Source organism: Borostomias antarcticus (assembly GCF_949987555.1).
Source record: "Borostomias antarcticus genome assembly, chromosome: 23".
NCBI classification, from domain to species: domain Eukaryota; kingdom Metazoa; phylum Chordata; class Actinopteri; order Stomiiformes; family Stomiidae; genus Borostomias; species Borostomias antarcticus.
Window position 1 is genome coordinate 10,399,768 of NC_140256.1, and position 27,057 is coordinate 10,426,824.

General features: G+C 46.8%; 1 protein-coding gene across 1 annotated transcript in view; it reads left to right on the forward strand.

Moving 5' to 3' along the window:
- Positions 1-1,329: 1,329 nt before the first annotated feature.
- Positions 1,330-27,057, forward strand: part of vcana (versican a) — a gene marked incomplete at both ends in the record, with an annotated part of 36,508 nt that continues 10,780 nt past the window's right edge. Inside the window, 4 exons of the mRNA XM_084456838.1 lie at positions 1,330-1,693; positions 3,031-3,205; positions 3,467-3,594; positions 6,059-6,352. Of these exons, the coding sequence (XP_084312964.1) occupies positions 1,330-1,693; positions 3,031-3,205; positions 3,467-3,594; positions 6,059-6,352 (961 nt within the window). The remainder of the gene's footprint in view (positions 1,694-3,030; positions 3,206-3,466; positions 3,595-6,058; positions 6,353-27,057) is intronic.

Consider the following 27,057-nt stretch of genomic DNA (forward strand, 5'->3'; position numbering starts at 1 on the left):
CAGAACTTGTAGAGAAGGCAAAACCTCTTGCCCGCTAATTTTGCTGACGCATCCCGTTCTACAGTAGGTCTACACAGTGATGGATGTTCCGTCTAGGTTTGTCTTCCTGGATAATATAACTGTTTTGGTGTCCGTTAATTTCTTTTTCTTTTTCCCCCTCCAACCCTCAGGCTGAAGATGTTACTGAACATTAAACATATCCTGTGGTTATATTGTCTCTGTCAAACAGCATCTGGGCTTGGTAAGTCTTAATCTGCAAACAAAACAAAGCATATAAACAAATGACGTGTTTACAGTATTTCATCAATTACACAACTCTCATGCAGTCAGATTTCACTCTATTGTTTAACTAGCCATGTCTGTATCAAGTCCATGCTTGTGAGTGTTAACCCCTGCAAGGGAAGGTCAGCTCGCTGCTATAGGCCTGCTGGTCCTGGGCAGCAGTGGAAGGCTCAGGTCCCAGGTCCCTGGCTTTGGGTAACAGAGGGACACCATTCAATTAGAGCCTGGTCCCAGTCTGGAGCTAACAGCTGGTTTCACCTCTCTCATCCTAATAAGGCCCTCTGTTTTGTGCTCTCACGCCTCTGGGGCTGTCCCACAGTTTTGCAGAGCATTCCCTACATTGTTACAAGTAGCGTTCACCAAGTGTTCCTCAGATAGTATCATTCCGCACTGGTGGCCAAGGGTGATTCAGACCGTGGTCATGGAGTTGTCTCTGGCAGCCCTGGGAACGCGTGCTGCTGTGTCCGTGCTGCACAGAGATCCACTCAGTAGATTTACACAGGGACAGGATCTGAAGGGCAGGGGGTTATGAGTGACCACTGAGGGTGAACATGATGATCAAGTTGGTACAGACTTGATTGTCTTTAGCTATCTGGAGAACAGTCAATCAGGACCTTCATTAGTGGAACTACTTTAAGGGATACAGCCATTCGTCACCTGCATGGCAAACTATCTTAATGTCACAGTCTCCACACCCATCATTTTCAGAATGAGGGTTTTCCTAGAGCCATTTTAGGGGTATGATGCATGTTGTTTTATAGTCTGGGAGTAGATGTTACACCCTCTCTATGTTGTTGAATAGGCAGTTCATAGAAAAAAAGAAATAAACATGACTTTACGATGTTCAAAAGATCCTTCTGAACCTTTTAAGCCCATTGGTGTAAAACATTACAGAGCGCCTCAAGGATAAGACAGAGCTTCATTATTTATGTCTAGGAGACATCTTTGGATGATTTTTTTCTTACCAATTGAACCCATATCCCTGACACAGTGCCACTTTCTAACTCTGTTATTCTGTGACCGCCAGCCTCCAACACCATAAGCATGATGAGGCCGGTGAGTGGCTCTCTGTCGGGAAAGGTGGTTCTGCCGTGCTACTTCTCCATCCTACCCACCTCCATGCCCGTCATCAATGCCAATGAAACCACTGCCACCAGCACTGACTACCTGCGCATCAAGTGGACCAAGATAGAGGGTGAGGTGGAGTCAACCGTACTGGTGGCACAGAATGGCGTCATCAAGATTGGTCGCAGCTACAGGAATCGCGTGTCCGTGCCCAGTCACCCGGAGGCTGTGGGTGATTCCTCTTTGACGGTGGTCAAGCTCCGTGCCAGCGACGCCGGCACCTACCGCTGTGAGGTCATGTATGGCATCGAGGATACCCAGGACACAGTCAACCTTGATGTGAATGGTGAGTTTGTTTTTTTATTCTCTGCTGTCTTCCCTTTATGAAACATTTATTCTATTTTATTTGTTTATTGTCAGGGGGATCACAGCGTGGTGTGCAGCATCAGTTTTGAGTGTTTGCTGCCATGGTTTGGTTTATCCTTGAAAGGTTTACTTTTTAAAAATTCACACTATGAAGTGTATCTAGTTTCCCTGCTTCCCATATGCTGTTGCAAAAATGTCTTAAGCACATTGACACTCTTTTGGAAGTCCCTGATGGAAAATATTCATAAGCTTATAAGGTTGTCACAAGACAGCATTTGAATGCTGCCAGGGGTGGTGGAGAGGTTTGACTGTCTGAACAAAACACTTTTTCCAGATTTTTTCCTGCACTTACTGTACGGTCTTGTATATACTGTAGCACTTTTATCCAAAGCACTTTAAAATGGCCTCTCATTCACCCATTCACACAAATATTCACGGCAGCTGCCATTCAAGGCAAGCCATTCGTTGGGATCAATTTGTGGTTCAGTGTCTTGCCCAAGGACACTTTGACGTGTGGACAGGAGGAGCCAGGATTCAAACCGCCAACCCTAAGATCATTGGGCAACCTGCTGATGGAGGTGGAGATCACATAGAGTCTAGACTATGTGTTCTGTGTCACCCTGAGGCTCTATAATGTACCTCTTAATAACTCTCCAGTGGTGTTAAAAATCACTTTGGTGCATCATTTCTACATAGACTGGCCTTTGACTATTAGATACAAATTACATTTTAAGTACTCCATTCACTCATGTGCTCCACAGTCTGACTGGTTTGTGATAGAGGGTGTAAATTTGTGTATATTTGTATATTACATCTGTCATAACTAATCAACCTTATATTCCCTTATTTGACTAGTAATCTGGGAGATATAGTTCATGTTTGGAGACGTGTGGTGAACAGGGTTGGGTAGATTTGTATATTCGTAGATCATTTAGGCATTTGGAGAGACACACACCGCCCCAATATCTCAATGTCTCTGCAATGTTAATTAGAGCTATCATTCAAATCTCCAGCGTCTCTTTACTGTCCACAAATATGAGGCGGCAGGCACATGGCATTACCTAAATCATCCACACATACTGTACATCTAGTTAATTTGTGGTTATTGCAAATCTGTCACATGTCCTCACAGTCCATTGCAACAGAGACACTTATTTGATCTGGCTCATGTGTGCTTATACTGTAGGAGCTGTAAGATATGCCTTGATTGGGAGTCTGTTTTGGTCGGGATGTCGCCAAACATTTGGTTATCACAAACAACTTATCTATGCAGATTTATCTGTCATAATGTGTGTGTGTGTGTTTGTTTGTTCCCAGGTGTTGTGTTTCACTACCGGGCAAGCACCAGCAGGTATACCCTGAACTACCCGAGGGCTGTCCAGGCATGCCAAGACATCGGAGCCTCAATCGCTACGGCTGACCAGCTGAAATCAGCCTATGAAGACGGCTTCGACCACTGTGACGCGGGATGGCTTGCAGATCAGACAGTCAGGTGAGATAGCAACTGTTTTTTTTTCTTTCTGAGAGGGTACAGCATAGAGGGGCAGCAGTAGCTCAGGAGGCGGTGTGGCCTTCTGGGAATCAGAAGGCCACACTGAACCCCAAATTGCTCTCCGGGTGCTCCTAGCTTGGATGGGTCAAATGCAGAGGACACATTCCATTGGTGACTACACTGCCGTGTGGCCAATAAGAGACTTTACACTTATATGATGTTTCCATTCTCGGCCTCTTCTTATCCTCTTCTTATGTGTAGATATCCAATCATCAAGCCCAGACCTGGCTGCTATGGCAACCTGGTAAAAAAGCCTGGTGTGAGGACATACGGAACCAGGAAGCCCACAGAGACATATGATGTGTACTGCTACGTGGACAAGCTGCACGGTAAGAGACCTGATCAAATGATATGTTGGGATATAGTAGTTAGTCTGACTCCCTTTTTTTTAATTTTTACCAACATCAATAAGCCCAGAGGAACCTTGACGGTAGTGCTTCAGAAACCAATAACAGAGTTCATTCAAACAAGCTGCCAGTCTCTCATCTGTAAACAAGATTTACTTCCATCAAGGCTTAAAGAGAAACCCGCAAATATGTGATAATGGGAGCTTCTAATGCCTCTGGCACCACTCGGAGGAAGTGTGACTCTGCAGCTGAGCCAAGACACTTCATCTCCATGTTTATCCTTGATGGGACTGCTGACACACTTAACCCCTCGAACAGCGTGTGCTGCATCACTCACTGTTGAGTGTCAATAGCCCTCCCCTCGCGTCTACCCCTTTGAGGTAGAGATATTATCTGCACTTTGCAGTGTGTAGCCCACAGCTATTCTACAGCATGCAAACAGAAATGATCTGGAGTGAAAGATTATATCACTTCTTAGTAGATGCTAAGGGCATATGATACTACCCTTAGCTTGTTTAACATCTGTATCAGCGCTGTTGATGACTGGCTGTAAGGGGGCCCAGAGAAGGAGTGTGTGTGTGTGTGTGTGTGTGGGGGGGGGGGTCAGCCAGGGAATATCCCACCCTTCTGTTACCAGAGACACACACATTCATTGTGCTCTGCTCACACTTCCACCATACAGACAATACACAGCATACAGTATACAGTAGTAGACACATCAATTGTGCATCTTTGAATACTATGTTGCCTACTGTCATTTAAATCTAATCTACAGTGCAAAATGAGTGTGCCTACGCACAGTGCATCTGGAAAGTACTCACACTTTTTCCACATTTTGTTATGTTACAGCCTTATTCCAAAGTGGATTAAATTCACCAATTTCTCACATCATATCTACACACAATACGCCATAATGACAAAGTGAAAAATGTTTATATAGAAATCTTTGCAAATGTATTGAAAATACAAAACTGAAATAACTCAGTACTTTGTTGAGACACCTTTGGCAGTGATTATAGCCTCAAGTGTTCTTGGGTATGACGCTACAAGCTTGGCACATCTGTATTTGGGGTATTTCTCCCATTCTTCTCTGCAGATTCTCTCAAGCTCTGTCAGGTTAGATGGGAAGCGATGAAGCGATCAGGTTCAAGTCTGGGCTCTGGCTGGGCCACTCAAGGACATTCACAGACATTCACAGAGCAGGTTTTCATCAAGGATCTCTCTGTACTTTGCTCCGTTCATCTTTTCCTCAATCCTGACTAGTCTCCAAGTTTCTGCCGCTGAAAAACATCCCCACAGCATGATGCTGCCACCACCATGATTCAGCGTAGACATGGCATTCAGGCCAAAGAGTTCAATCTTGGTTTCATCTGACCAGAGAATCTTGTTTCTCATGGTCTGAGAGTCCTTTCGGTGCCTTTTGGCAAACTTCAAGCAGGCTGTCGCGTGCCATTTACTGAGGAAAGGCTTCCATCTAGCCACTCTATCATAAAGGCCTGATTAGTGGAGTGCTGAAGAGGTGGTTGTCCTTCTGGAAGGTTCTTCCATCTCCACAGAGGAACGCTGGAGCTCTGTCAGAGGGACCATCGGGTTCTTGGTCACCTCCCTGACCAAGGCCCTTCTCCGATTACTTAGTTTGGCCAGGCAGCAAGCTCTAGGAAGGGTCCTAGTTAGGAAGGGTCCTGTGGTTCCAAACTTCTTCCATTTAAGAATGATGGAGGCCACTGTGTTCTTTGGGACTGTCAATGCAGCAGATTATTTTGGTACCTTTTCCCAGATGTCTCAGTCTATGGACAATTTCCATTACTTCATGGCTTGGTTTTGGCTCTCACATGCACTGTGAACTGTGGGTTATTGCTACTTTACATACAGTACAGTAGACAGACGTGTGCCTTTCCAAATCATGTCCAATCAATTGCATTTAGCACAGGTGGACTCCAATCGCCTAATCACTAATCTAATCATTGCCAAATGTGCCTTAACACACGTTCTACAAACGGTTTGATGATGTTGGAATGGATTGAGTGAATAAGCTTTTAGCAAAGCCTCTCTCTCCCCCACTGAAGGTGGTGACCTGGTGGCCTGGAGGCACAGACGGGCATTGACAGGGCAGGCACATAGTCAGCATAGCTCTCCCACCCCTGTATCACAGAGTCATGAATGATCGACTGTTGTCCTAAATGAATAAGTAGGAGCTTTTTGGCCTGAGCCCTCCACAGCTGTGGTCTGTATCTCTATTGAGGTCAGAGTGATTAGTGCAGGACTATAGACAATACTTCCTAGCTCTTGATGAGCCAAATATTTTATTCATGATATATTATACAGTATATACTGTATTATGCAGAGTGAGTTACACCTTTAAAGTAAGTGATTAGCAGTCACTTCATTATTCCCAGATACTAAGTTACCCCTGTGTTTTGTGTGTGTGTGTTGTGTGTTCTTCCAGGTGAGGTGTACTATGCTCCTGTTACCCATAAGATGACGTTTGAGGAGGCAAGGGAGGAATGTAAACGGAGGAATGCAGTCCTGGCATCCCCTGGCCAGCTCCACTCTGCCTGGCGACAGGGGCTGGACAGGTGTGACTACGGCTGGCTCTCCGACGGCAGCGCACGACATCCCGTGGCTGTTCCAAGGACACAGTGCGGTGGAGGTCTACTGGGAGTCAGGACCATGTACCGGTTCAGGAACCAGACGGGCTTCCCAGAACCCACCACCAAGCTGGGAGCGTTCTGCTTCAAAGGTAAACATTGCCAGTTGGGTTTTTTATTTTTGTATCCATGACTGTGCTCAGACAGGGAGTGAGGTCAGGGAATGTTAATGTTTCTGCCTGTGCTGTGACTAACCGTGACATCACCCCCTCCGGGTGTAGCTGTAGCTCCTCCGCCCCCTATTCTCATCTGCTCTGCACCTACAAGCCTAAAATCTAGAAGCCAGAGCAAAACAGTCCTTTCTCGTTATGTTGTCGATAACTCGTCTTTTATGAGCCATTTTCATTTGTAAATTTGCTTTGTTGACTAACCGTGAAGAAACATTATTCTCGGTGTACAGTGCTGTGTGTGTAGCGCTAAACTGTGCAGCCTTCAGTGAATCACTGACCTCACTGTATTTCATTTGGGGTTCCCACCCGTTCCCTTAGCAACTCAACTGGCACTGTCTGAGAGTAGGGTGATGTCATAATTCTCTACTCCAATGGATTGTTGGAGTCTCAAACAGCCTTTATCTGTCCTGAGCTGTTACCACTATTACTGCCAGGACTCAGTCTGTATCCTCATATAACCTCTCTGCTGCAGTGAAGCAGAGAAAATGCCGTCACTAACGGTGTGGGAATAATCACTGGCGCAAACCATACTAATGTCATTCTCCTTCTATGAAAGCTAAGGCCAATAAACAGTTAGGTGTTGTAACGGTTTGCAGGATAGAACAGCGAGCGCTCAGAGGGCCGGTGGCTCACCTTGCAGCCGCTGGGCGTCACCAGGTGGTAGGTCCTGATGTAGAGGATGTTGATGGCCACCGCCGCCACCACCACCATTAACAGACTGCTCATGCTTACCACCACCAACCTGTCTTACTTTTATTTGGTTTTATTTTTCAAAGCAGCTATGTGGCCGTATATCGGTAAAAAAAAAACACCAATATAAATAAAGGTGAAGTGAATTGAATAGAAGATAATCTAACCATATAACTAATCAACATTCCAGAGTATCTCCCTAAGCACTAACCCTGGGGCAACTGACAGTTTCAATCAGCCACTGGTCAACGTGATGAAAGCTGCCAATGCAGCGTCTGTCAGCCGTTTTAGCCCCACTATTTCTCCCTTTCGGCTTTCCTCCCCTTGTTTCCGCTGACACCCTTGGACCTTTTTCCGTCACTCTCACTCATACTTATCAGAGCAGACGTTTAGATAATGGACGGAGCTACTGCTGGACCTCTAAAACTCGCTGACCTCCGACCTGGCCTTTCCATCTCTCCAAACCAGGGTCGGCTAGATAAGCCGCACCCATGCACTGTCCGGTTTGCTCTGCCTGAGTCATGGCTGTCTCCCGCAGTGATAAGTCCCCCTGGGTTCAGAGGGCACATAAACAGCCAGCCCTCACCTCCTGGTTTGTGTATTCCATTTCAGCCCTCTCAGTCCTTTTGGCTTTTGGCTCTCACCAAAGTGCTTTTCAAAAGTGAGTGGCAGATGAGGAAAATGGGGTATAGTTGGTCCCTGTTCTGAAGTGGAGGAAGCAAAGACCTTGGTAACAGTGCTAGAACACAAACAGCAGAGATAATGCACACCCTCTTTTTCTAGCAGAGCAGGGTCTATTTTTTCCAACCAGGGAAAAAGCGCCTCACACCTTGCATCAGAGATAACCCCGACAAGAGGAGGGCAACTGTGTCACGGTGAACAGCTGGACTCTGCTTTTAATACAGTCTGTCGCCACTGAGGAGAAGCTACTCAAGGGGTCACACTGGACTGTGTGTTTGTCCTTGTGTGTGTGTGTGTGTGTGTGTGTGTGTAAGAGAGGGAGAGAGGAAGAGAGAGAGAGAGGAAGAGAGAGGAGAAGAGAGAGGGTGGGGTGAGGGGTTGTGGGGGTGGGGGTTTGGGAGATGGCATTCTATTTGCCGTTTTCTGAGACCAAGTCGACATGGTAGTCACAAACAAATGACCAGAAAGGGACTAAATGAGTATTCAGTTGATATAGAGCTGTAGTCTAGGGCCAACAGTTATGATTATGTGACCAGGGGATACAGCGGGTAGAACCACATGAGTGCAGGAGTGGGACCACAGGGAGGGAGGAACACACCAATAAACACACAGACCATGGGAGGAGAGGCACTGACCAGACCAGAGGACAGGACGCAGTCAGGCCCACTACCCCAAACCACAACAGCAGACCTCCCGTAATTTTATATGCTGTTTTATCCTTCTTAATGGCCACATGAATGCTTTTAGACAGGGAAGGAGAAAAAGAGAAAAAAAGATGTCGCAATGTTACGAATAGAGTGCTTTGAAAATGACCTCACTTACAATAACTTGTTTGAGTTTATTAGAGAAAATAGCTTTTTGTCAATGGGAGAAAATAAATTAACATGATCATACGAGAATAGCCTGTCAGAGCTGGTTGGGCAAATATGTTTATTTTCTTCAAGAAATAGGATAACAAGTCAGGGGTGAATCCTGTGAAACTCAAATTGCCCCGAAAACAAGGAATCCAGGGATTATTGGTTATTCCCTGTAACATTCCATAATCATTATTAATACCACAATATTGTAGAGAGTGAATTTAGTCTTTAATTTAGTAATTAAGTCTTAACCGCTGTTACAGGCTAATCTGACACGCCAGATGGTTTGTTCCACTTATCCATCTGGAAGGGCTTAATTGGAAACAGTTTGGAGAAGGGCAGGCATTTCTTAATTTTTTTCTTAAATGCCCTAAATAGAATGAATTTACTACTTGAAACAACTCCCCTAGCTGATTAGCTTTGTTAGCATAAGCACGATTTGTTATTTGTATAGGCGTACTTACAATCATATTCTGAACCTATTCATGAAATAATTTGCTATTGTACTTACAATCACATTCTGAACCTATTCATGAAAATAAACATTCATACCAAGTTAATATAATACATATATCCATGCCCATTATCCAAGTTCCCCCACTATATACTGTAGCACATACAGTACACATACTGTATAAACACTAATAGGCACTAGCTAGCTTAGCCTCTTCTAATCCAGCCTAACATTGCGAAGGAAACACATGGTGACACAGCGCCCTCTGGCTGCACTTCCTTGGGTCCTTGCACGTTATCAAATGCCCGTGCCGTTTGGAACAATTTCTTGAAAGCTGCTGGTCGAAACAACGTCACAGGCAGCACATGCATGTCCTTGGGTCTGGACCAATACGCCTGCCGTATATTAACTTCATACAGTGCCCGGTTGTCGAGCAAATCAAGATGCAGACACAAACAAGCTCCTGCCTTTATTAGGAAGATCATTACTAGGCAACAACATTTTGTTCTCAGTTTGAAGAGGATGGTTTTCCTTTATGTCCACCCTAACAATGATACATATTTCAGCTACAGTATGTAACAATGTTGAATCATGTGGCTCACAGATTCACTGCTGCTTGATTCAGCTGACTGGGTCTTCTGAGGACATTGTTTCACTGTTGGGTCTATGTTTAAATCCTGGAATATAGCCATACAGCAGCCTGTCTGCTGGAGTCAGAGACGGTGTTCACTCTGTGAACCCTGGCAGGCAGAGACAGCTGGCAGTCAGCCACGGTGCCTCCGGGACAAACCTGGCATTCTTGTGCCTGCCAGGGAGGCTCAGACAGGAAGTGGTTAGTTTGAAAATAGAAGCCCATCATTCTAGATGAAATTACAACGTGGTCTAAAAATAAGATTAGGATACTCAGTTTTGGACCAGTAATCAATCCAGTTTAGATCAGATTCTAACTAGGTCAGTAATTCCATGAAGGGTAACTTCTGCATTTGGTTTCAGGCTGTTTCCAAACAATGCCATTGACAATAATGTGCTTTCTCTTTTGTTAATTGTACAGGGAGGCGGGACATGATAAACCAGACTTCATGGGTGGATGTGTCAGTGATAGATGTTACTACAGCTGCCCCCATCCAGACTACCTCCACCATCCATCCCACCACCACCACACTCGCTCCCCAGGACACAAGCACGACTCCTGACACCCCCAGCTCTAAGGCTGTGTCAGAGACAGAAGAATCAGCAGTCCCCACAGAACCTCCATTTATGTTCTCCACCAGCATGGCTCCCACGCGCCACACCCCCGTCACTCACGCTGATGCCCTCAAGGAGTTCACCGCCCCACACGCTGGCATCACAGAGCAGACCGCCGACACCATGGTCGTGACGACTCCTTTTGTTGACCTCGACGTGGATGACTTCAACAGTGAGAACCAGAGCCATGTGGAGCCAGATGCTCGTGGAGACGTGTTCCAAGTCCCGGCCGGCACGACAGGAAGTCTACCTTCCTCCACGGTGCTCCCTGCTGCCACTGCTTCTGTCCAGGTGGGAGATACCACAGAGAGGGATGCTCTCCAGGAAACATTGTCCTCCAGATCCTCCACCCTGGCTCCACTTGATGTTAACAGTGATGCGTCCCTCCCTGGAGGCCCTACAACCCAGCCATCAAGATCAGCTGAGCCCACAGAAGAACCAGAGGATCATTCAGTGATTGAGGTGGGCACAGTTCAGCCTCATATTCTGATAGAGGAGATTTTTCCCAGTACAGAACCCATGTCTGCTGTGGGTAAAACCGAGGAAACAATTCTAGATAGAATCACCATGCAGATGACCCATGACCTGATTGATGTCCAATCCACATCGACAACAGAACCATCTGGATCAATTGCCCCAGAGAAAACATCAGATGACCTGGATAGTCTCACTGGTTCAACTGTATCCCCAAATACTACACCAGAGAAAAACCTTCAATCAACGACCCCCTTCTCTGACTATGATCAATATCTCGTGTTTCCCACTGATGAGATTGGAACAGCAGTGTTTGTGGAAGGACTTCCCCCTATGCAGCCAACTCAAGAAGTCCAAGAGGAGCCCTCAACTAAAGCCCCAGAAGTTCGTTCAACACAGTCCCTCTCCGCTGAAGCCGAGGCACCAGGGCAGAAGGTATCTTCCCCAGACCCTAGCAGAGCAGAGACAGTCACAGAACCAGAGAGCTCCACCAGCACCACCTCCAGTGTATCTTCCACATCAACAGACTTCCCACAGACCACCACTTCCATGGATGAAAGCACCTTTGAGTGTGACACACAGCCAGGAACTGAAGTGGGGGGCACCACGAAGGCGCAACCAGGACCTACCAGTTCTGTGACACCTCCTGACTCAGCGTCCAAGCCTTTGGATGGGTCTGACTCTGCCTCTCCAGCAACTATGTCCCAAGACTCCACACAGGAGCCTTCAGCTGTAATGCAGGGGATACTAGCCGTGGTGTATAAGGAAGAGACAAGCCAAACACAAGCCATGCCAACAGAACCAGATGCTTCGCCCACAGCTGCAACCTCCTGGCAGCCTCTGTCCGTGACCTCGCCGGCGACCACACCGGCCACCCCTGTCCTCATCGACAGTGAGGCCTCATCTCAAGATGTGGCATCCACCATCAGCATCATTGACGAGTCCACCGCTCATATCCCAGAGTCCCCCAGTGGGAGCATGACGGAGGGGCAGGACATTGAATCAGAGTACTTTACATCCCCTCCCATGACCTCTGCTGTGGACACACCCACTAGCGCCCAATCTACAGTGGCCCCAGAAGGACACACCACCCAATTCACCATCGTCAACGAGGACAAGCAGAAGCAGAATGAGTCAGGTAAGACTATATTGTCTCTAGAAAATTGTTTCTTACTATCACTTACTTTTACCTTAGTCTTAGACAAACAGTAATTGTATTGCTACTCTATTTAATTTGAATTTGAAAAATTGCTTGTCTTTTTCATATTCAATCAATCTATTTATAGCCCCGGTATGTGTGAGGAAATATTATATTCGGCTTTGTCCTTGTATGATTTGTGATACTGCAGTTCTGGTGGTCTCTGCCAAGTATTCTGCTCTGCATGACTCAGGTCAAGTAGTTAAGTCCACGTCTCTTTCAATCTGGATATCAGCTATTCAGCTCAGGTTTAGTTCAAGTGTACGGCTGAATTCGCTGACCTCGGTTTGATTGGATTACATGGTCATGTGGTGGACATGGTGAATGTGTTCTTACAGCCTCCTACAGCCTCCCTGGAGCCACGCAGTCTACTCTAGTTTCAGGTCAAATGTGTTTGGCTACTAAATTAAGATGAACGAAACTCCCACAGTGTAGCTTCAACAGGGCAGGATGGGGAGCACTGTGCCAGTGTTAGTAACTGAGTGTACAGTAGAGACACAGTAGAGCCTGTGCTATCCAGGGTCCTGAAGAAGAATGTGTCCCAAGGAGAATGTATAGCGGGAAGTATTGGACTGTGTGCTGTGTTCACTCACACACACACACACACACACACACACACACACACACACACACACACACACACACGCACACACACACACACACACGCACACATGCATGCACACACTCACACACACAAACACACACACACACACACACACACACACACACACACACACACACACACTCAGGCACAGCCGGAGTAGCTCAGCCCCTGGTCGCTGTTCACTTGTCTTGTAATATAAACGATGATGTCCGTCTGGCTGGTTTCAAATCAAGTCTGTATGCCTTGCAGGATTTTTAGGAATATGATGTAGGATTCTGGAATGAATGTACACTCAAAATGGTTTTGAACTCGTTATCTTCCCCTCAAGAGCCCCCCCCCCGGCTAATTCCTCTGTGTGTCTTTACTCCCTACATCCGTTGATAGAGTGCTTAGCCTCAGGACCACCTCAGTGCAGCTGAGCAGATGTCCAGACAGAGTGAGAGAGAATTACTGGGTGAAAATTTAAAAAGTACACAGGCTCCCAGCATGCAGCTGTTCATTGGATAGCCAGGTCTGGTGGTCAACACAACAGTGGACCCCCTCAAGACCTCCGTTATATCAATTTACAATGTTATTGCTTCAGATCAGATTATCTTACATTTCCCATGGTATTCCTCTCAGACAAAGGCAGTCAGCATGATCTATTGAGGCTGGGGCAAATTGTCTGATCTCTTAGTAGTCCAAGGAAGATTGATGATTTTTCAAAATGACAGTTGGCTTGCCTGTATATGACTCATGCTTTCTAAGTTATACTGACTATAATATAGCCTGATTGATACTGTAGCATACTGTAATTGTAGATTAGTTCATGGATATTTTACAGCTGGTGGTGGCACTTTTCTTCTTTTATTCAAATCGGTGTAAGGAACAACATCCTGTTTATTGGGCAGGTTTAAGTGTGGCGACAACAAGGAGCAGTTGGAGTTAACACGTGACAGATGGTTCATCCAATCACCTGCCAAGTATTTTTAAGTGCCTGCCCTTTGCCAAACAGTTTCCAATGGAGAGCTCCTGGATAGGCTAGTGGTAGTCTTGTGAAAAAGATGTGAGAATGAGAGAATGAACTGATTCATGGACATCGATATATAACACATTAGCATGAAGTTAACATACGTGCACGTATGATATAGCAAGCAGGCACATGTACCTGCTCGCACACACGCACACGCACACACACACACACACACACACACACACACACACACACACACACACACACACACACCACACACACACACACACTCTCTCTCTCTCTCTCTCTCTCTCTGTCTATCTATCTATCTCTCTATCTATCTATCGATCCATCTATCTATCTATCTCTCTCTCTCTCTCTCTCACACACACACATACACACACACACACACACACACACACACACACACACACAGAATCACAAGATTTGACACCCTTAATTATGTCGTTCCTATGAGCCATGACTCATGTATTCCAGAGCTGTGCTGGTGCTCCACTACTCTGCCTCTGCAGGGTTACGGGATTCTGGTGATCATCTGGCACAGTGGCACAGGGCTAATTTGGCACACCTATGGGCTATGGCTGCCAGCATGCCTGGTCACAGATGATCTAGAGTCCCTCTCAGAGAGCCTCCTGGCACAGTCTAGGAAGATAGGAAAAAGATAGGAAACCAACTATCTTTTAGTGTGCGTGTGTGTGTGTGTGTATTCTGTCTTTATTTGTTTGTCTCAATATTATACTGTACAGTGTGTTTTGGAATGCAGTATGTGTTTGTGTTTTCACAGTAGCTACTAGCTACAGTAGCTGTGTTTACAGGGTTTGTATAATACTGTGTGTGTGTGTGTGTGTGTGTGTGTGTGTGTGTGTGTGTGTGCGTGTGTGCGCGTGTGTGCATGTGTGTGTTTGAGCCTGACTGACAGACTGACTGCCAGGGAGAGGGTTTGGCTGTCTACCTGAGTAAGCACAGATGCCTGTTAGCTGCAGACTGGACGCCACTTCAGTGGTGATGTCACCACTAATACACATGTCTCCCCCTCTCTGTGAGGACAGCTGTCCAACCAAAGATGGTGATTATGGATGGTTTTAGCGACACATCATTTGCAGTTTGGGATATTTATGATCTTTATAGTTGCCAGTCTGTGGTTAAAGCCTATGGGAAAAAGCATGCACGATTTTGTGCACTGTTTAGTTTGCTTTCAGATTGTATGACAATTTAATTGCAATAAATGGCTTGAGATTTTGAAATATCTGTCATTATCTGCTTTGACGAGAACAGATAGCATAATGATTATCCATAGATAAATGTCCACGTTTGGCATAATGATTATCCATAGATAGATGTCCACCAGAAATTTAATGTGTGTACTGTATGTGTAGAAAACCTGCTGAAATATTGATACGTGTGGAGGCAGTCAAGCTTAAATATCACTAAGCCTAGCTAATCAAATTGGTCCCACCAAAGCAAAGCTACTATTTTCTTAAATGCCACGTTCACATTAGTAGGCATGTTTGTTTGTACAAGCCACATAAGTACTTACCACTGAATAAGAGTAATGAGTTATGTCTGAGAGCCCAGTGAGTGAGCTGTGTGGCTGAGGTAATGATTTGTACACAGCAGAGCGTTTGTGCCTGTCCTCACTGTGAAGCAGGGCTCTCCAACGCTACTGCTGGCTGCCAGTGTCTCTGTGGCCTGTTTTATTTGAACAGATGCATAATACTGTACTGTACTAGACGCTTGGGTACTGGCCACTCAGTATGCCAGGCTCAGAAGTACAACAGGGAAGTGCCAAGGAGATGGGAGAGGGGGGGGGATTTAAATTGAGAAGAGACAGGGAGGACATTGCCTTGGGCTCTTCAGAGGAGAGGTCATTTAAAAAGTGTGTGTGTGTGTGTGTGTGTGTGTGTGTGTGTGTGTGTGTGTGTGTGTGTGTGCGTGTGTGTGTGTGTGTGTGTTACAGGGGGTGGGTTTTTGGACCCCTGTTTTCCCAGGGTTGGCTGGTCATAAAGCAGGTGTCTGCATCTCCTGTGCTCGGCTCTTGCAGGTGTTCTCTCTCCCAGCCCCTAATCTAGATGAGCCACAGCTTGTGGGAAACTCCACTTTTAACTGGTTAAGAAAAAGAGAAGAACGGAGAGAGAGAGAGAGAGAGAGGGGAGGGGAGGGGAGGGAAGAGAGGGTGTAGTGGAAAGGAGGAGTGTGTGATGTATGAATAATACCCTTTTACTTGTTGCTTAGACTGTAACAAATAAACCATGGTAAACAAGCAACTGATGGCTCAACAATGCAAACAGTTTCTGAGAGAGACCACCACCATAGAGCTCTGCATTTCTCAGAACTTCTTTCCACCTGCTTTAGCTAGTGCTGGTGTGGCCTGGCCTTTGGGCATGAAGCGATGGCTGACTCACAATGTTTATTAATTTGGGGTGAGGGCGGGAGACTGAAGTGTGCATCTCCAGGGTCCAAGCGATCGTGTGTTTTCCAGATGCTGTGGCCAGTTGTGTAGGCTGACCATCTGATGTGGCATGTGCTTGTCTCTGGGGAGACACTGTGAGATCCCGGGGGAGTGTTCACGGCTGGCCTCCTAACAGCCGGCCCTGTTTGCCTTGCCAAGCTGGGCAGGAACAGGATGTCTGTCTTTACTCGAGGCCTTAGCTGCCTGGTTCTCTGAGGAACCTTTCAGCCCACAGGATAAGGGCTTCATCCCTCCTGTGATCACCCTGCTTTATATGTATTAATGCTAATCCCCATAAGAGACTGATATAGTCATCACTGCCAAGCGTTGTCAGATGTACCAGACAAAATCTTGCTATTTGTATGTCAGTGTTGCAAGGCGAAACAGTGTAGAAAGATTGTGAAAGCTTCAGGCTTTGGAGAGAGTGAGTGATGCTGCTCTTGACTTACCCTTGAAATAGAATCATTTGAAGCAGCTGCTGATGTGTGAGGTCACTCTAGGTCACAGGATCATTATGATATCATAGGTCTTAACTTCATATAGACAGTCCTGCACTCTGGGTTGAGATGGCTGGCTCCCATACACATGCTTTACTAAAGCACAATCAAAATTACAGGTATGCAATGATGTGATTACTGCAGTCAAACACAGACATTTGTTGGCAACAATAATCTTTTGAAATTTTGGAAGAGAGAACTAAAATCCCCATGTTGGACCAGAATCCCCAGCTGTTGATAATATTTTATTTTCAGAATTAATTTGGGATATGGATGAGATTTATGGTTTGGATGACATTCAGTCAGCAGACAAAATAGAGCATTTCCAAATACAGTATGTTTGAGAAGAAAGGATCTGTGATGTTTTCTTCCTTGATGGTTGAAAAAAATAGGAAATTGACGGAATCATTGATATGGCTAAACAGGGATTCAGCTCTTAAAAGGAATTGACGTGCGGAGGATGCAGGGATGTGGGATTGCGTTTCTTTAGATTCCCATACACTGACTTCCTGCACATTATCGCAGGGCACCTTCAACAACATGTAGAAGTTGAGAAACCGTTTCAATTCAAATACAAATTGGAATGTGTTTCATGATATCTCACAGTTATCTCTGCTATATTTTAGTTTGGGAGACTTGAACTGTTATATAATTGCATTATCACATTATTGCTAATAATAATACATTACTTCCCTTTTCTCTCCCTCTTACTCCTCTTTTCAGTTGACGAGAAGCCTGTCACCGCTGACCAAGAGTTCCCCCTCGTCCCAGTGGTGCCTGACCAGGCCACGCCCTCCCTGGTGGACGGTGAGCCTATCCTGGGCAGTGGAGACACAGATTTCTTTGTCCTCACCGTCACCCCGACTCTCAGCTTCTTCAATGGCAAGCACGAGGTCACTCTGGAGCCCCAGACCCCGAAGGAGGAGGAAGCCAGAGGTGTCCAGTTTGAGAGTGTGTCCCCGGCCGAGCTGAATGAGACCACCCTTGGGACCAGTGAGGAGGTGACCACTGTGTTTGACTACTCTACCACAGACCATGATACCTCTCCTGAGGGAACTGACGCCACTGAAGAGAGCTTTCAGGAGTACGGATACAACCCAGGGGTAGGTTCAATCGTGGAGTCAACACCCCCTCTGCCCCCCCTTGAAGAAACCACACAAAGCCCGGCACAGCCAGATGTGCCTGCAGATGTCACGGTGACCTCTGCACCGGTTTCATCAGTGGAGGAAACCACTCCATCCAAGCCAGAGCAGACAGCTGGGGTTGTAACATCTCCTGCCGCAGAGCCCACACGGGGACCTAGTGACGACATTGCAACCTCCTCGGACGCTGTGTCCGCTGTTGCACCTTCTGGCACTGCAGTGAGCAAAGCTGTAGAGCAAACCCAAACATCTTATGCACCCACGACCCCTGGCGGGACCCACCATGCCAGCACCCCTGCTGGTGACAGAGAGGAGGAAGAGTCAGGGGTGCCACCCATGGATGACACTGAGGTGACTCAGCCGGAGAAGTCTGGAGCGGAGCCCCCTGTCTCCCCCTCAGCTGACCCACAGGTGGCCACAGATGAGACAGAGACTGCAGAGGGAACAAAAGGCCCATTCACTCCTCCAGATGTTGATGTCTCTACTCAGACCCCCTCACAAGATATCACTACGCCCACCGCTGGCGACGTCGAGAGTAAAATACCAGCAGCCGCCACCAATGAGGGCTCAGCCCAGGAGACCCAACCCCCTGAGGAGCCCACCAGCGCCACTCTGCCTCCATCAGTGACCAGTGGCCAGACTGCATTAGGAAAAACCGCCAAGATTGAGGGGACATCCACCATAGAAGGAGGAAGCTTAGAGTTAGCCTCAGTGAGCCCTACCACTACTGGATCTATGGAGAGTACAATGAGTAGCCATGAAGAGGGAGCAACAGTCAGCCAAATGCACTCTGTGTCTCCAACTACAACTAAAGTGTCCACTCGACCAGATGCAGAGGGCTCAGGAGTTCAAACTCCTGATACGTTCACAGCAAGCTCCCCGCTATCCCGAACAGCAGAAATGCCATTAGGCACTGAACGACCAAGTGTAAGCTCGGTGGACACTACACAGCCACTGACAATGGAAAATGAGACCAAAGCACAAACTGGAGAAACAAGTACAGAAAAACCATCAGTTGTTCCTACCATTGAGACAAGTGCTACTCCAGCTAAGGAATCTGCTGCCATGACGGCATCTCCATTATACAGTATTACTGAGATGCTAAAGACAACTATGGCCTCTATTACAGACCTTGTCAGCCAATTTACAACTGTGACAAGCGAGACACCTGAACAAAAGGAAGAGACCACAGGTGAAGATGAACCTACCATAACTCCAGGTACTAAAGAGGAGCAGGGAACAAGCTTGGACACCACAAACATGTCTTCAATGTTCATCACTCAGAAGCCAGAACACGTTATAGCCACAACAATTTCACCTGCATTAGCAGGGAGCCAAGTCACAAAGGAAACCATGCAACCATCAGACTCAGAACAAGCAGCAGCTACTCCTGTAACTGGAGAAATTGAGACAAGCTCATTCACAATAATTACTGAGGAGCAGAGTTCAAGGCACCAGACTGCAACAACAATGGTCTCATCTCTCTACAGCACTGAGAAACCTACAACAGTGGCCCATGAAACAGCAGAGACTAAAGCCTCAGAAATACCCTCAGTTACTCCAATAACTGATGTGACAGGAATGAGCTCAGTGTTCGCTCCTACCGATGAGGACGGTTCAGGTGACCAGACCTCTGATATGTTCACTACAACAACAGCTGCAACGTCTCTCTCTCCACTGCATAGCACAGTCCATACAGAACAGATACAGCCCACAGCATTGCCAGTCTTATACACAACATCAGATGGTAAGATAACTCAACAAACAGAACAGCCATCAGTCATTCCTATCTTTGATGACACAGAGACAATTGTTACCCCCACTTCAACAGACTCCAACCCAGACAATACATTTGAGTCACTGGACACATCAGCCTCAGTGATTGGCAGCTCAGACGAAGCCTCCGCTGAGAAGATGGTGACTGAGCCCACGGGAGACCCTGGAAAACCCTCTGTGGTTCCTATTATTGATGAATCAGAGACCAGCCCAATTCTTACATCAACAGATAAGGAGAGCTTAGGAGATACATCCATTAAAGCACCAGTAACTACCACCACAGCAGTATCTTCTCTCTACAGCACAGAGAAACCAGTAATGACAACAGCCTCACATGAGACTGGAAGAGCAGAATCATCAAAGACTGCGATCACTGCAGCCTCCTCTCTCTTCAGCACTGAGAAACCTACAATAATGACCCATGAAACTGCAGAGAGTAAAGCCTCAGAAAGACCCTCAGTTACTCCTATAACTGATGTGACAAGAATGAGCTCAGTCCTTACTTTTACTGATGAGGACGGTTCAGGTGAACAGACCTCTGATATGTTCACTACAACTAGAGCTGCAACTACTCTCTCTCCACTGCACAGCACAGTCCATTCAGAACAGCTACAGACCACAGCGGTGCCAGTGTTATACACAACATCAGATGGTAAGATAACTCAACAAACAGAGAAGCCATCAGTCATCCCCATCATTGATGACACAGAGACAAGTGTTACCCCCACCTCAACAGACTCCACCCCAGACCATACATGGAAGCCAGTGGACACATCAGCCTCAGTGATTGGCAGCTCAGAAGAAGCCTCCTCTGAGAAGATGGTGACTGAGGCCACAGGAGACCCAGGAAAAACCTCTGTGGTTCCTGTTATTGATGAATCAGAGACCATTCCTATTCTTACTTCAACAGCTAAGGAGAGCTCAGGAGATACATCCATTAAAGCACCAGTAACTACGACCACAGCAGTATCTTCTCTCTACAGCACAGAGAAACCATTAATGACAACAGCCTCACATGAAACTGGAACAGCAGAATCATCAAAGACTGCGATCACTGCAGCCTCCTCTCTCTTCAGCACTGAGAAACCTACAATAATGACCCATGAAATAACAGAAAGTAAAGCCTCAGAAAGACCATCAGTTACTCCTATAATAACTAATGTGACAAGAACAAGCTCAGTCCTCACTTCTATTGATGAGGTAGGTTCAGGTGACCAGACCTCTGATATGTTCACTACAACTAGAGCTGCAACTACTCTCTCTCCACTGCACAGCACAGTCCACACAGAACAGCCACAGACCACAGCATTGCTAGAACAGCCACAGACAGAGAAGCCATCAGTCATTCCCATCATTGATGGCACAGAGACAAGTGTTACCCCCACCTCAACAGACTCCACCCCAGACCATACATGGAGGCCAGTGGACACATCAGCCTCAGTGATTGGCAGCTCAGAGGAAGCCTCCACTGAGAAGATGGTAACTGAGCCCACAAGAGACCCAGGAAAACACTCTGTTGTTCCTATTATTGATGAATCAGAGACCAGCCCGATTCTTACTTCAACAGATAAGGAGAGCTTAGGAGATACATCCACTAAAGCACCAGTAACTACCACCACAGCAGTATCTTCTCTCTACAGTACAGAGAAACCAGTAATGACAACAGCCTCACATGAGACTGGAAGAGCAGAATCATCAAAGACTGCGATCACTGCAGCCTCCTCTCTCTTCAGCACTGAGAAACCTACAATAATGACCCATGAAACTGCAGAGAGTAAAGCCTCAGAAAGACCCTCAGTTACTCCTATAATAACTGATGTGACAAGAATGAGCTCAGTCCTTACTTCTACTGATGAGGACGGTTCAGGTGAACAGACCTCTGATATGTTCACTACAACTAGAGCTGCAACTACTCTCTCTGCACTGCACAACACAGTCCATTCAGAACAGCTACAGACCACAGCGGTGCCGGTCTTATACACAACATCAGATGGTAAGATAACTCAAAAAACAAAGAAGCCATCAGTCATTCCCATCATTGATGACACAGAGACAAGTGTTACCCCCACCTCAACAGACTCCACCTCAGACCATACATGGAAGCCAGTGGACACATCAGCCTCAGTGATTGGCAGCTCAGAAGAAGCCTCCACTGAGAAGATGGTGACTGAGCCTATGGGAGACCCAGGAAAAACCTCTGTGGTTCCTGTTATTGATGAATCAGAGACCAGCCCAATTCTTACTTCAACAGATAAGGAGAGCTCAGGAGATACATCCATTAAAGCACCAGTAACTACCACCAAAGCAGTATCTTCTCTCTATAGCACAGAGAAACCAGTAATGACAACAGCCTCACATGAGACTGGAAGATCAGAATCATCAAAGACTGCGATCACTGCAGCCTCCTCTCTCTTCAGCACTGAGAAACCTACAATAATGACCCATGAAACTGCGGAGAGTAAAGCCTCAGAAAGACCCTCAGTTACTCCTATAACTGATGTGACAAGAATGAGCTCAGTCCTTACTTCTACTGATGAGGACGGTTCAGGTGAACAGACCTCTGATATGTTCACTACAACTAGAGCTGCAACTCCTCTCTCTCCCTTGCACAGCACAGTCCATTCAGAACAGCTATCGACCACAGCGGTCCCAATCAGATACACAACGTCAGATGGTATTTCAACAGATCAGGAGAGCTCAGGAGATACAGCCACTAAAGCACCAGTAACTACCACCACAGCAATGTCTTCTCTCTACAGCACAAAGAAACCAGTAATGACAACAGACTCATATGAAACTCAAACAGCAGAATCATCAAAGACTGCTGTTACTGCAGCCTCCTCGCTCTTCAGCACTGACACACCAGGACATGTGACTGCATCTTCAGTGGAGATGAGCAGTGGTTACACCACACCTCATACAACAGCTGGACATGATGTCCACCTATCTACACTTATAGACCTTATAGACATGGAAGGGTCTGGAGTCACCACCACTGAGGATGACCAAGAACCAACTCCCTCTGAGGGCTCTGGAGAGGAGGTACCAGTAGAGACCACGACTAAACCACAAGACCAGTTCACTGGGCCCACTGATGAGACTGAAATAGGAGACACGGAGAGCACATCTGGTATCCCAACTGTTGAACCTTCAACCCTGTCAACAGAGTCCACAAAGGAATCTACACCAACTGAGCCTTCACTCTCCACTAGATCAGCTGATACCATGGTGGCAGGCACTGCATCTCTGTCTGTGGAGGGTAGGGGAGACTTCACAGAGCCCTTTAGATCAGGTAATGCCACAGCATTCACAGGGGGAACCTCCGCTACAGTGGTGGTATCTACAGATGAGGAGAGATCAGGACTTACAACAGTACCTCAGACTGGATCTGTAATGTTCACATCATCCTCTCCCAGTGTCAGCACTGACCAATCCCAAATGACAACAGCTGGACCTGCCATGTCCCCTACTGATGTATCACCGCTACACACTCTCACAGCAGAAGGGGAAACTGCAGAAACTCTAGAGCCATCTCAAGCCATGCCGATATCCACCATGTACCCCTCAGAGCGTGCCAGTTCACACACCACACAGGAACCATCTACCTACATAGACATGGAGGGCTCTGGAGTCCCCAGCACAGAGGATGACCTGGAGACAACTCTCTCTGAGGGCTCGGGAGAAGAAGGACCTTTTGAGACAACCAGTAAACCACAGGACCAGTTCATTGTGGCCACTGACGAGACGGAAGTCGAAGAGACTGAGATCACATCTAGCATTGCGTCTTCAACACAGTCTCCACCTGTGACTAGCACTCCACCCATACTAATGCATTCTACAGCTACTTCCATAGCAGAAGGCAGTGGTGAACTTCCCGAATACTACACACCAGAGGAAGTTGATTATGACAGTCCAGAGCCATCACTGGTTGAATCTATCCCTAGCCCCATAGAAACAACCATCAAGCATGAGGAGGAATCTACAATTGTCACCTCTGCTCCTTCCACAGACACAATCTCAGTATCATGCTCTACAGAAGAAGAGAGCTCCAGTGACAAGACTGGTGATATGTTTACTACAGTGTCTGTTCATTCTACAGTTTCTTCTGTGTTCAGCACAGAGAAACCAGTACATACTACAATTACAATGTCAAAGCTCACATCTCCTCACTTTGATTACACTACCCCCAAAACCCCTGGAGCCTTTGAGACCTTGACATCTACCCATAAACCATCCAGTGAATTCACCCAAGAAGAAATCACTGGAAGTCCAGGCATGGTATTTAGAGAGGAGGAGAGCTCAGGGCACCAGACTCCAGATATGTTCACCCCAGAACCTGCCATAACATCAACATCGTCTATGGTTACCTTGACACACACAGATGATGTTTCTAAAAGACTGACAAGCTCCAGCCAGCCATCCGCCGAGGAGGTGACATATGGAGAGGCAACAGGCGAAATGGAATCCTTTGTGCCAGTAACACTAGAAACAGATCAGGCTACCTCAGCGGGGGTTCATGTCAGCCCTGACCTTGAAATCACCACCAGTCCTCACTCTACACTCTCTCCTGTAGCTATAACTGCTCATGATCAGACAACAATTAGTGGTCAAATAACACACCATTCACATACAACAATGAAGCCCCATACACCTCTGAGTGCAATGAGTAAACACACAACAGTGATAGACCATACAACTCTCAGGGACCACTCAACAGTGAGTTCAGTCAGTGACCAGACAACAGCGGCTCCTTCGTCAGAAACCACCCCAATTCCCTCTATCATCTACCATGGTATCACCGACCAACAGGTTATGATCATCAGCCCAACGAGCAGCCAAGCCACAACTGATCTCACTGAACACACCCCTACCATGGTCTTGCATGACACCAAGCCATCCACTAGCACAGTTATCATATTCACAGAGGAGGCCAAGGATGAGGATGAACTGTTCTCCACTGTCAGTACAAGGGAGGGTAGTTCTACTGCTGGGAACATCACTCAAGATGACACCATTATTGATGCTGACACTATCTCCATGTCGCCCTTCTCACCACTACCTGCCATCATGACGGAGGAAGCAACGGGTGTCACAGTCATTACCATGGCACCACAAACCTCATTTGTCTTGACAGATGAACAAGAGGGTTCCGGGACTCCTGAGTCATTCAGCACGTTTACAACACAGATGCCGTCGGTCACCATCTCTGTTCCTGCATCCTCAAAATCCTCAGAATCAACATCTTCACAATCGATGAGTTCTGAACCAACAAGCAGCTCTACAGAAGTCATAGAGGATTCAGGGACAATTAGAACAGCCGCTCCATCGATGGAGGGCATTTCCAGTGAGTCGTCAAGTTCACAGACCGTGTCTCCAACAGCCTCACATGAAACTGGGACAGCAGAAACATTAAATATGGCTGTTACTGCAGCCTCCTCTCTGTACAGCACTGAGAAACCTACAACAAAGATCCATGTAGTAGATGAGGAGAGTTCAGGTGACCAGACCCCTGATATGTTCACTAAAGAGTCTGCTATGGCAACAGTTTCCGCTTCATACAACACAGTGAAACCAGATCAGCTTAGAACGACATCTACAGTATCCTCTCTGTTTAGTACTGAGAAACCAGTGCATGTAATGACAACAACAGCTTCACATGACAGTACAACTGAGGAGATGACCAGAACAATGTTGCCCAAAGAGTCTGTCACTGCATCCACATCTTCTGTACACAGCACAGTCAAATCTGATGATGTGACAAGCACAGCCTCAACTGGGACTGCATCAGTGGCCCCTGCAAAGACAGTGACTTCCGCAGCCTCCTCTCTGTACAGCACTGAGAAACCAACAGTTGCTCCGATTTCAGATATGACAAATGAGGAGAGTTCTGGTGATCAGGCGTCTGATATTTTCACTTTAACTACAACATTAGCCTCTCTATTCAGCACTGAGGACACCACTGCCATGACACATGAAACTGGTACAGCTGAGACAGACAGCAGAGGCCATACAGAGGAACCGCCCAGCTCAGAGAAACCATCTGTTAGTGATGAAACAGAAACAAGCTCAGTCCTCACTTCTACTGATGAGGAGGGTCCGGCAGACCATACACTGGACATGTCTACCAAGGAACCTATCCCTGCTACAGTGTCATCATCTTTCAGCACAGACACCACCACAATGTCCCCAGCAATGGCTGCATCAGATAGCACAGAGAAAACATCAGATACAGTCTCTTCCCAGTCTTTGTCATTTGCTCTCTCCACTACAATGGTACCATCAGTGCCTGATGTTGTGGTCCAGTTTGTCACAACATTCGTACCCAAACAAGACATGGCAACAACTCAGGAATCGTTCCAACAGGCCATTTCGGAAATGTCTTTCACCCAACTCCCTCTTACCAACCGCTCTTCTGAGGAATCAGCAAGGGTCACAACCAGCCCCATTCTCCCCGAGGAGGACTCAAGCCAAAGCTCAGAGTCCTCCTTTAGCTCCACAGTCATTCCAGAGACTGTAGCTATATCCATGTCAAAGGAGGGACAGGAAGAAGCCATCACAGGGGTATCTACAGAGTTAGAGGGCAGCACAGAGGAAGACAAAGAGGTCAAAAGCACATCCACTCACACCAGTACCATAGCAGGAGAGGCTGTGACTGTTACTGTCTCAGATATTACAGATGAGGAGAGCTCAGGTGACCAGACTCCTGACATGTTCACTAAGACTGTGACTGTTGCAGCTTCCTCAGAAACCTCAAAGACTGCTGTTACTTTAGCCTCCTCTCTCTACAGCACAGAGAAACCAACTGTCATTCCCATTGCTGACATTACCAAAGAGACTACCGCTACTACGATAATGGTTCCTGAGATTGAAAAGATTTCTGCTTCTACTGTTTCCTCACTTTTCACCACTGAGAAAACTAAAGTCACGACACACAGAACAGTAACAGCAGAGACAGACAGCACAGAGACACCACCTGCTACTGATGAGACAAGCTCAGTTCTCACTCCTGATGAGGATGGTTCAGCAGACCAGACACAAGGCATGTTTACCAATGAGCCTATCACTGCTACAGTGTCATCACCATTCAGCACAGCCACCACAACCATATCACCAGAAATGGCTGCATCAGAGAGTGGAAAGACAACAACTGCAGATGTGTCTCCATATAGCAGAGAGAAAACAACAGATGCAGTCTCTTCACAGTCTTTGTCCTCTGTCCTCTCCACTACAATGGCACCATCAGAGCTTGATGATGTGGTCCAGTTTGTCACAACATTTGTCCCCATCAAAGACATGGCCACATCTCAGGAATCGTTCCAACAGGCCATTTCTGAAATCTCATTCACTCAACACCCTCTTACCGACCTCTCTTCTGAGGAAACAGCGATGGCCACAACCAGCCCCATTCTCCCTGAGGAGGACTCAAGCTCAGAGTACTCATTTAGCTCCACAGTCACTCCAGAGACTGATGCTATATCCATGTCAAAGGAGGGGCAGGATGAAGCCACCACAGAGATATATGTAGAGGTGGAGGGTAGCACAGAGGAAGACAAAGAGGTCAAAATCACATCCACTCCCACCAGTACC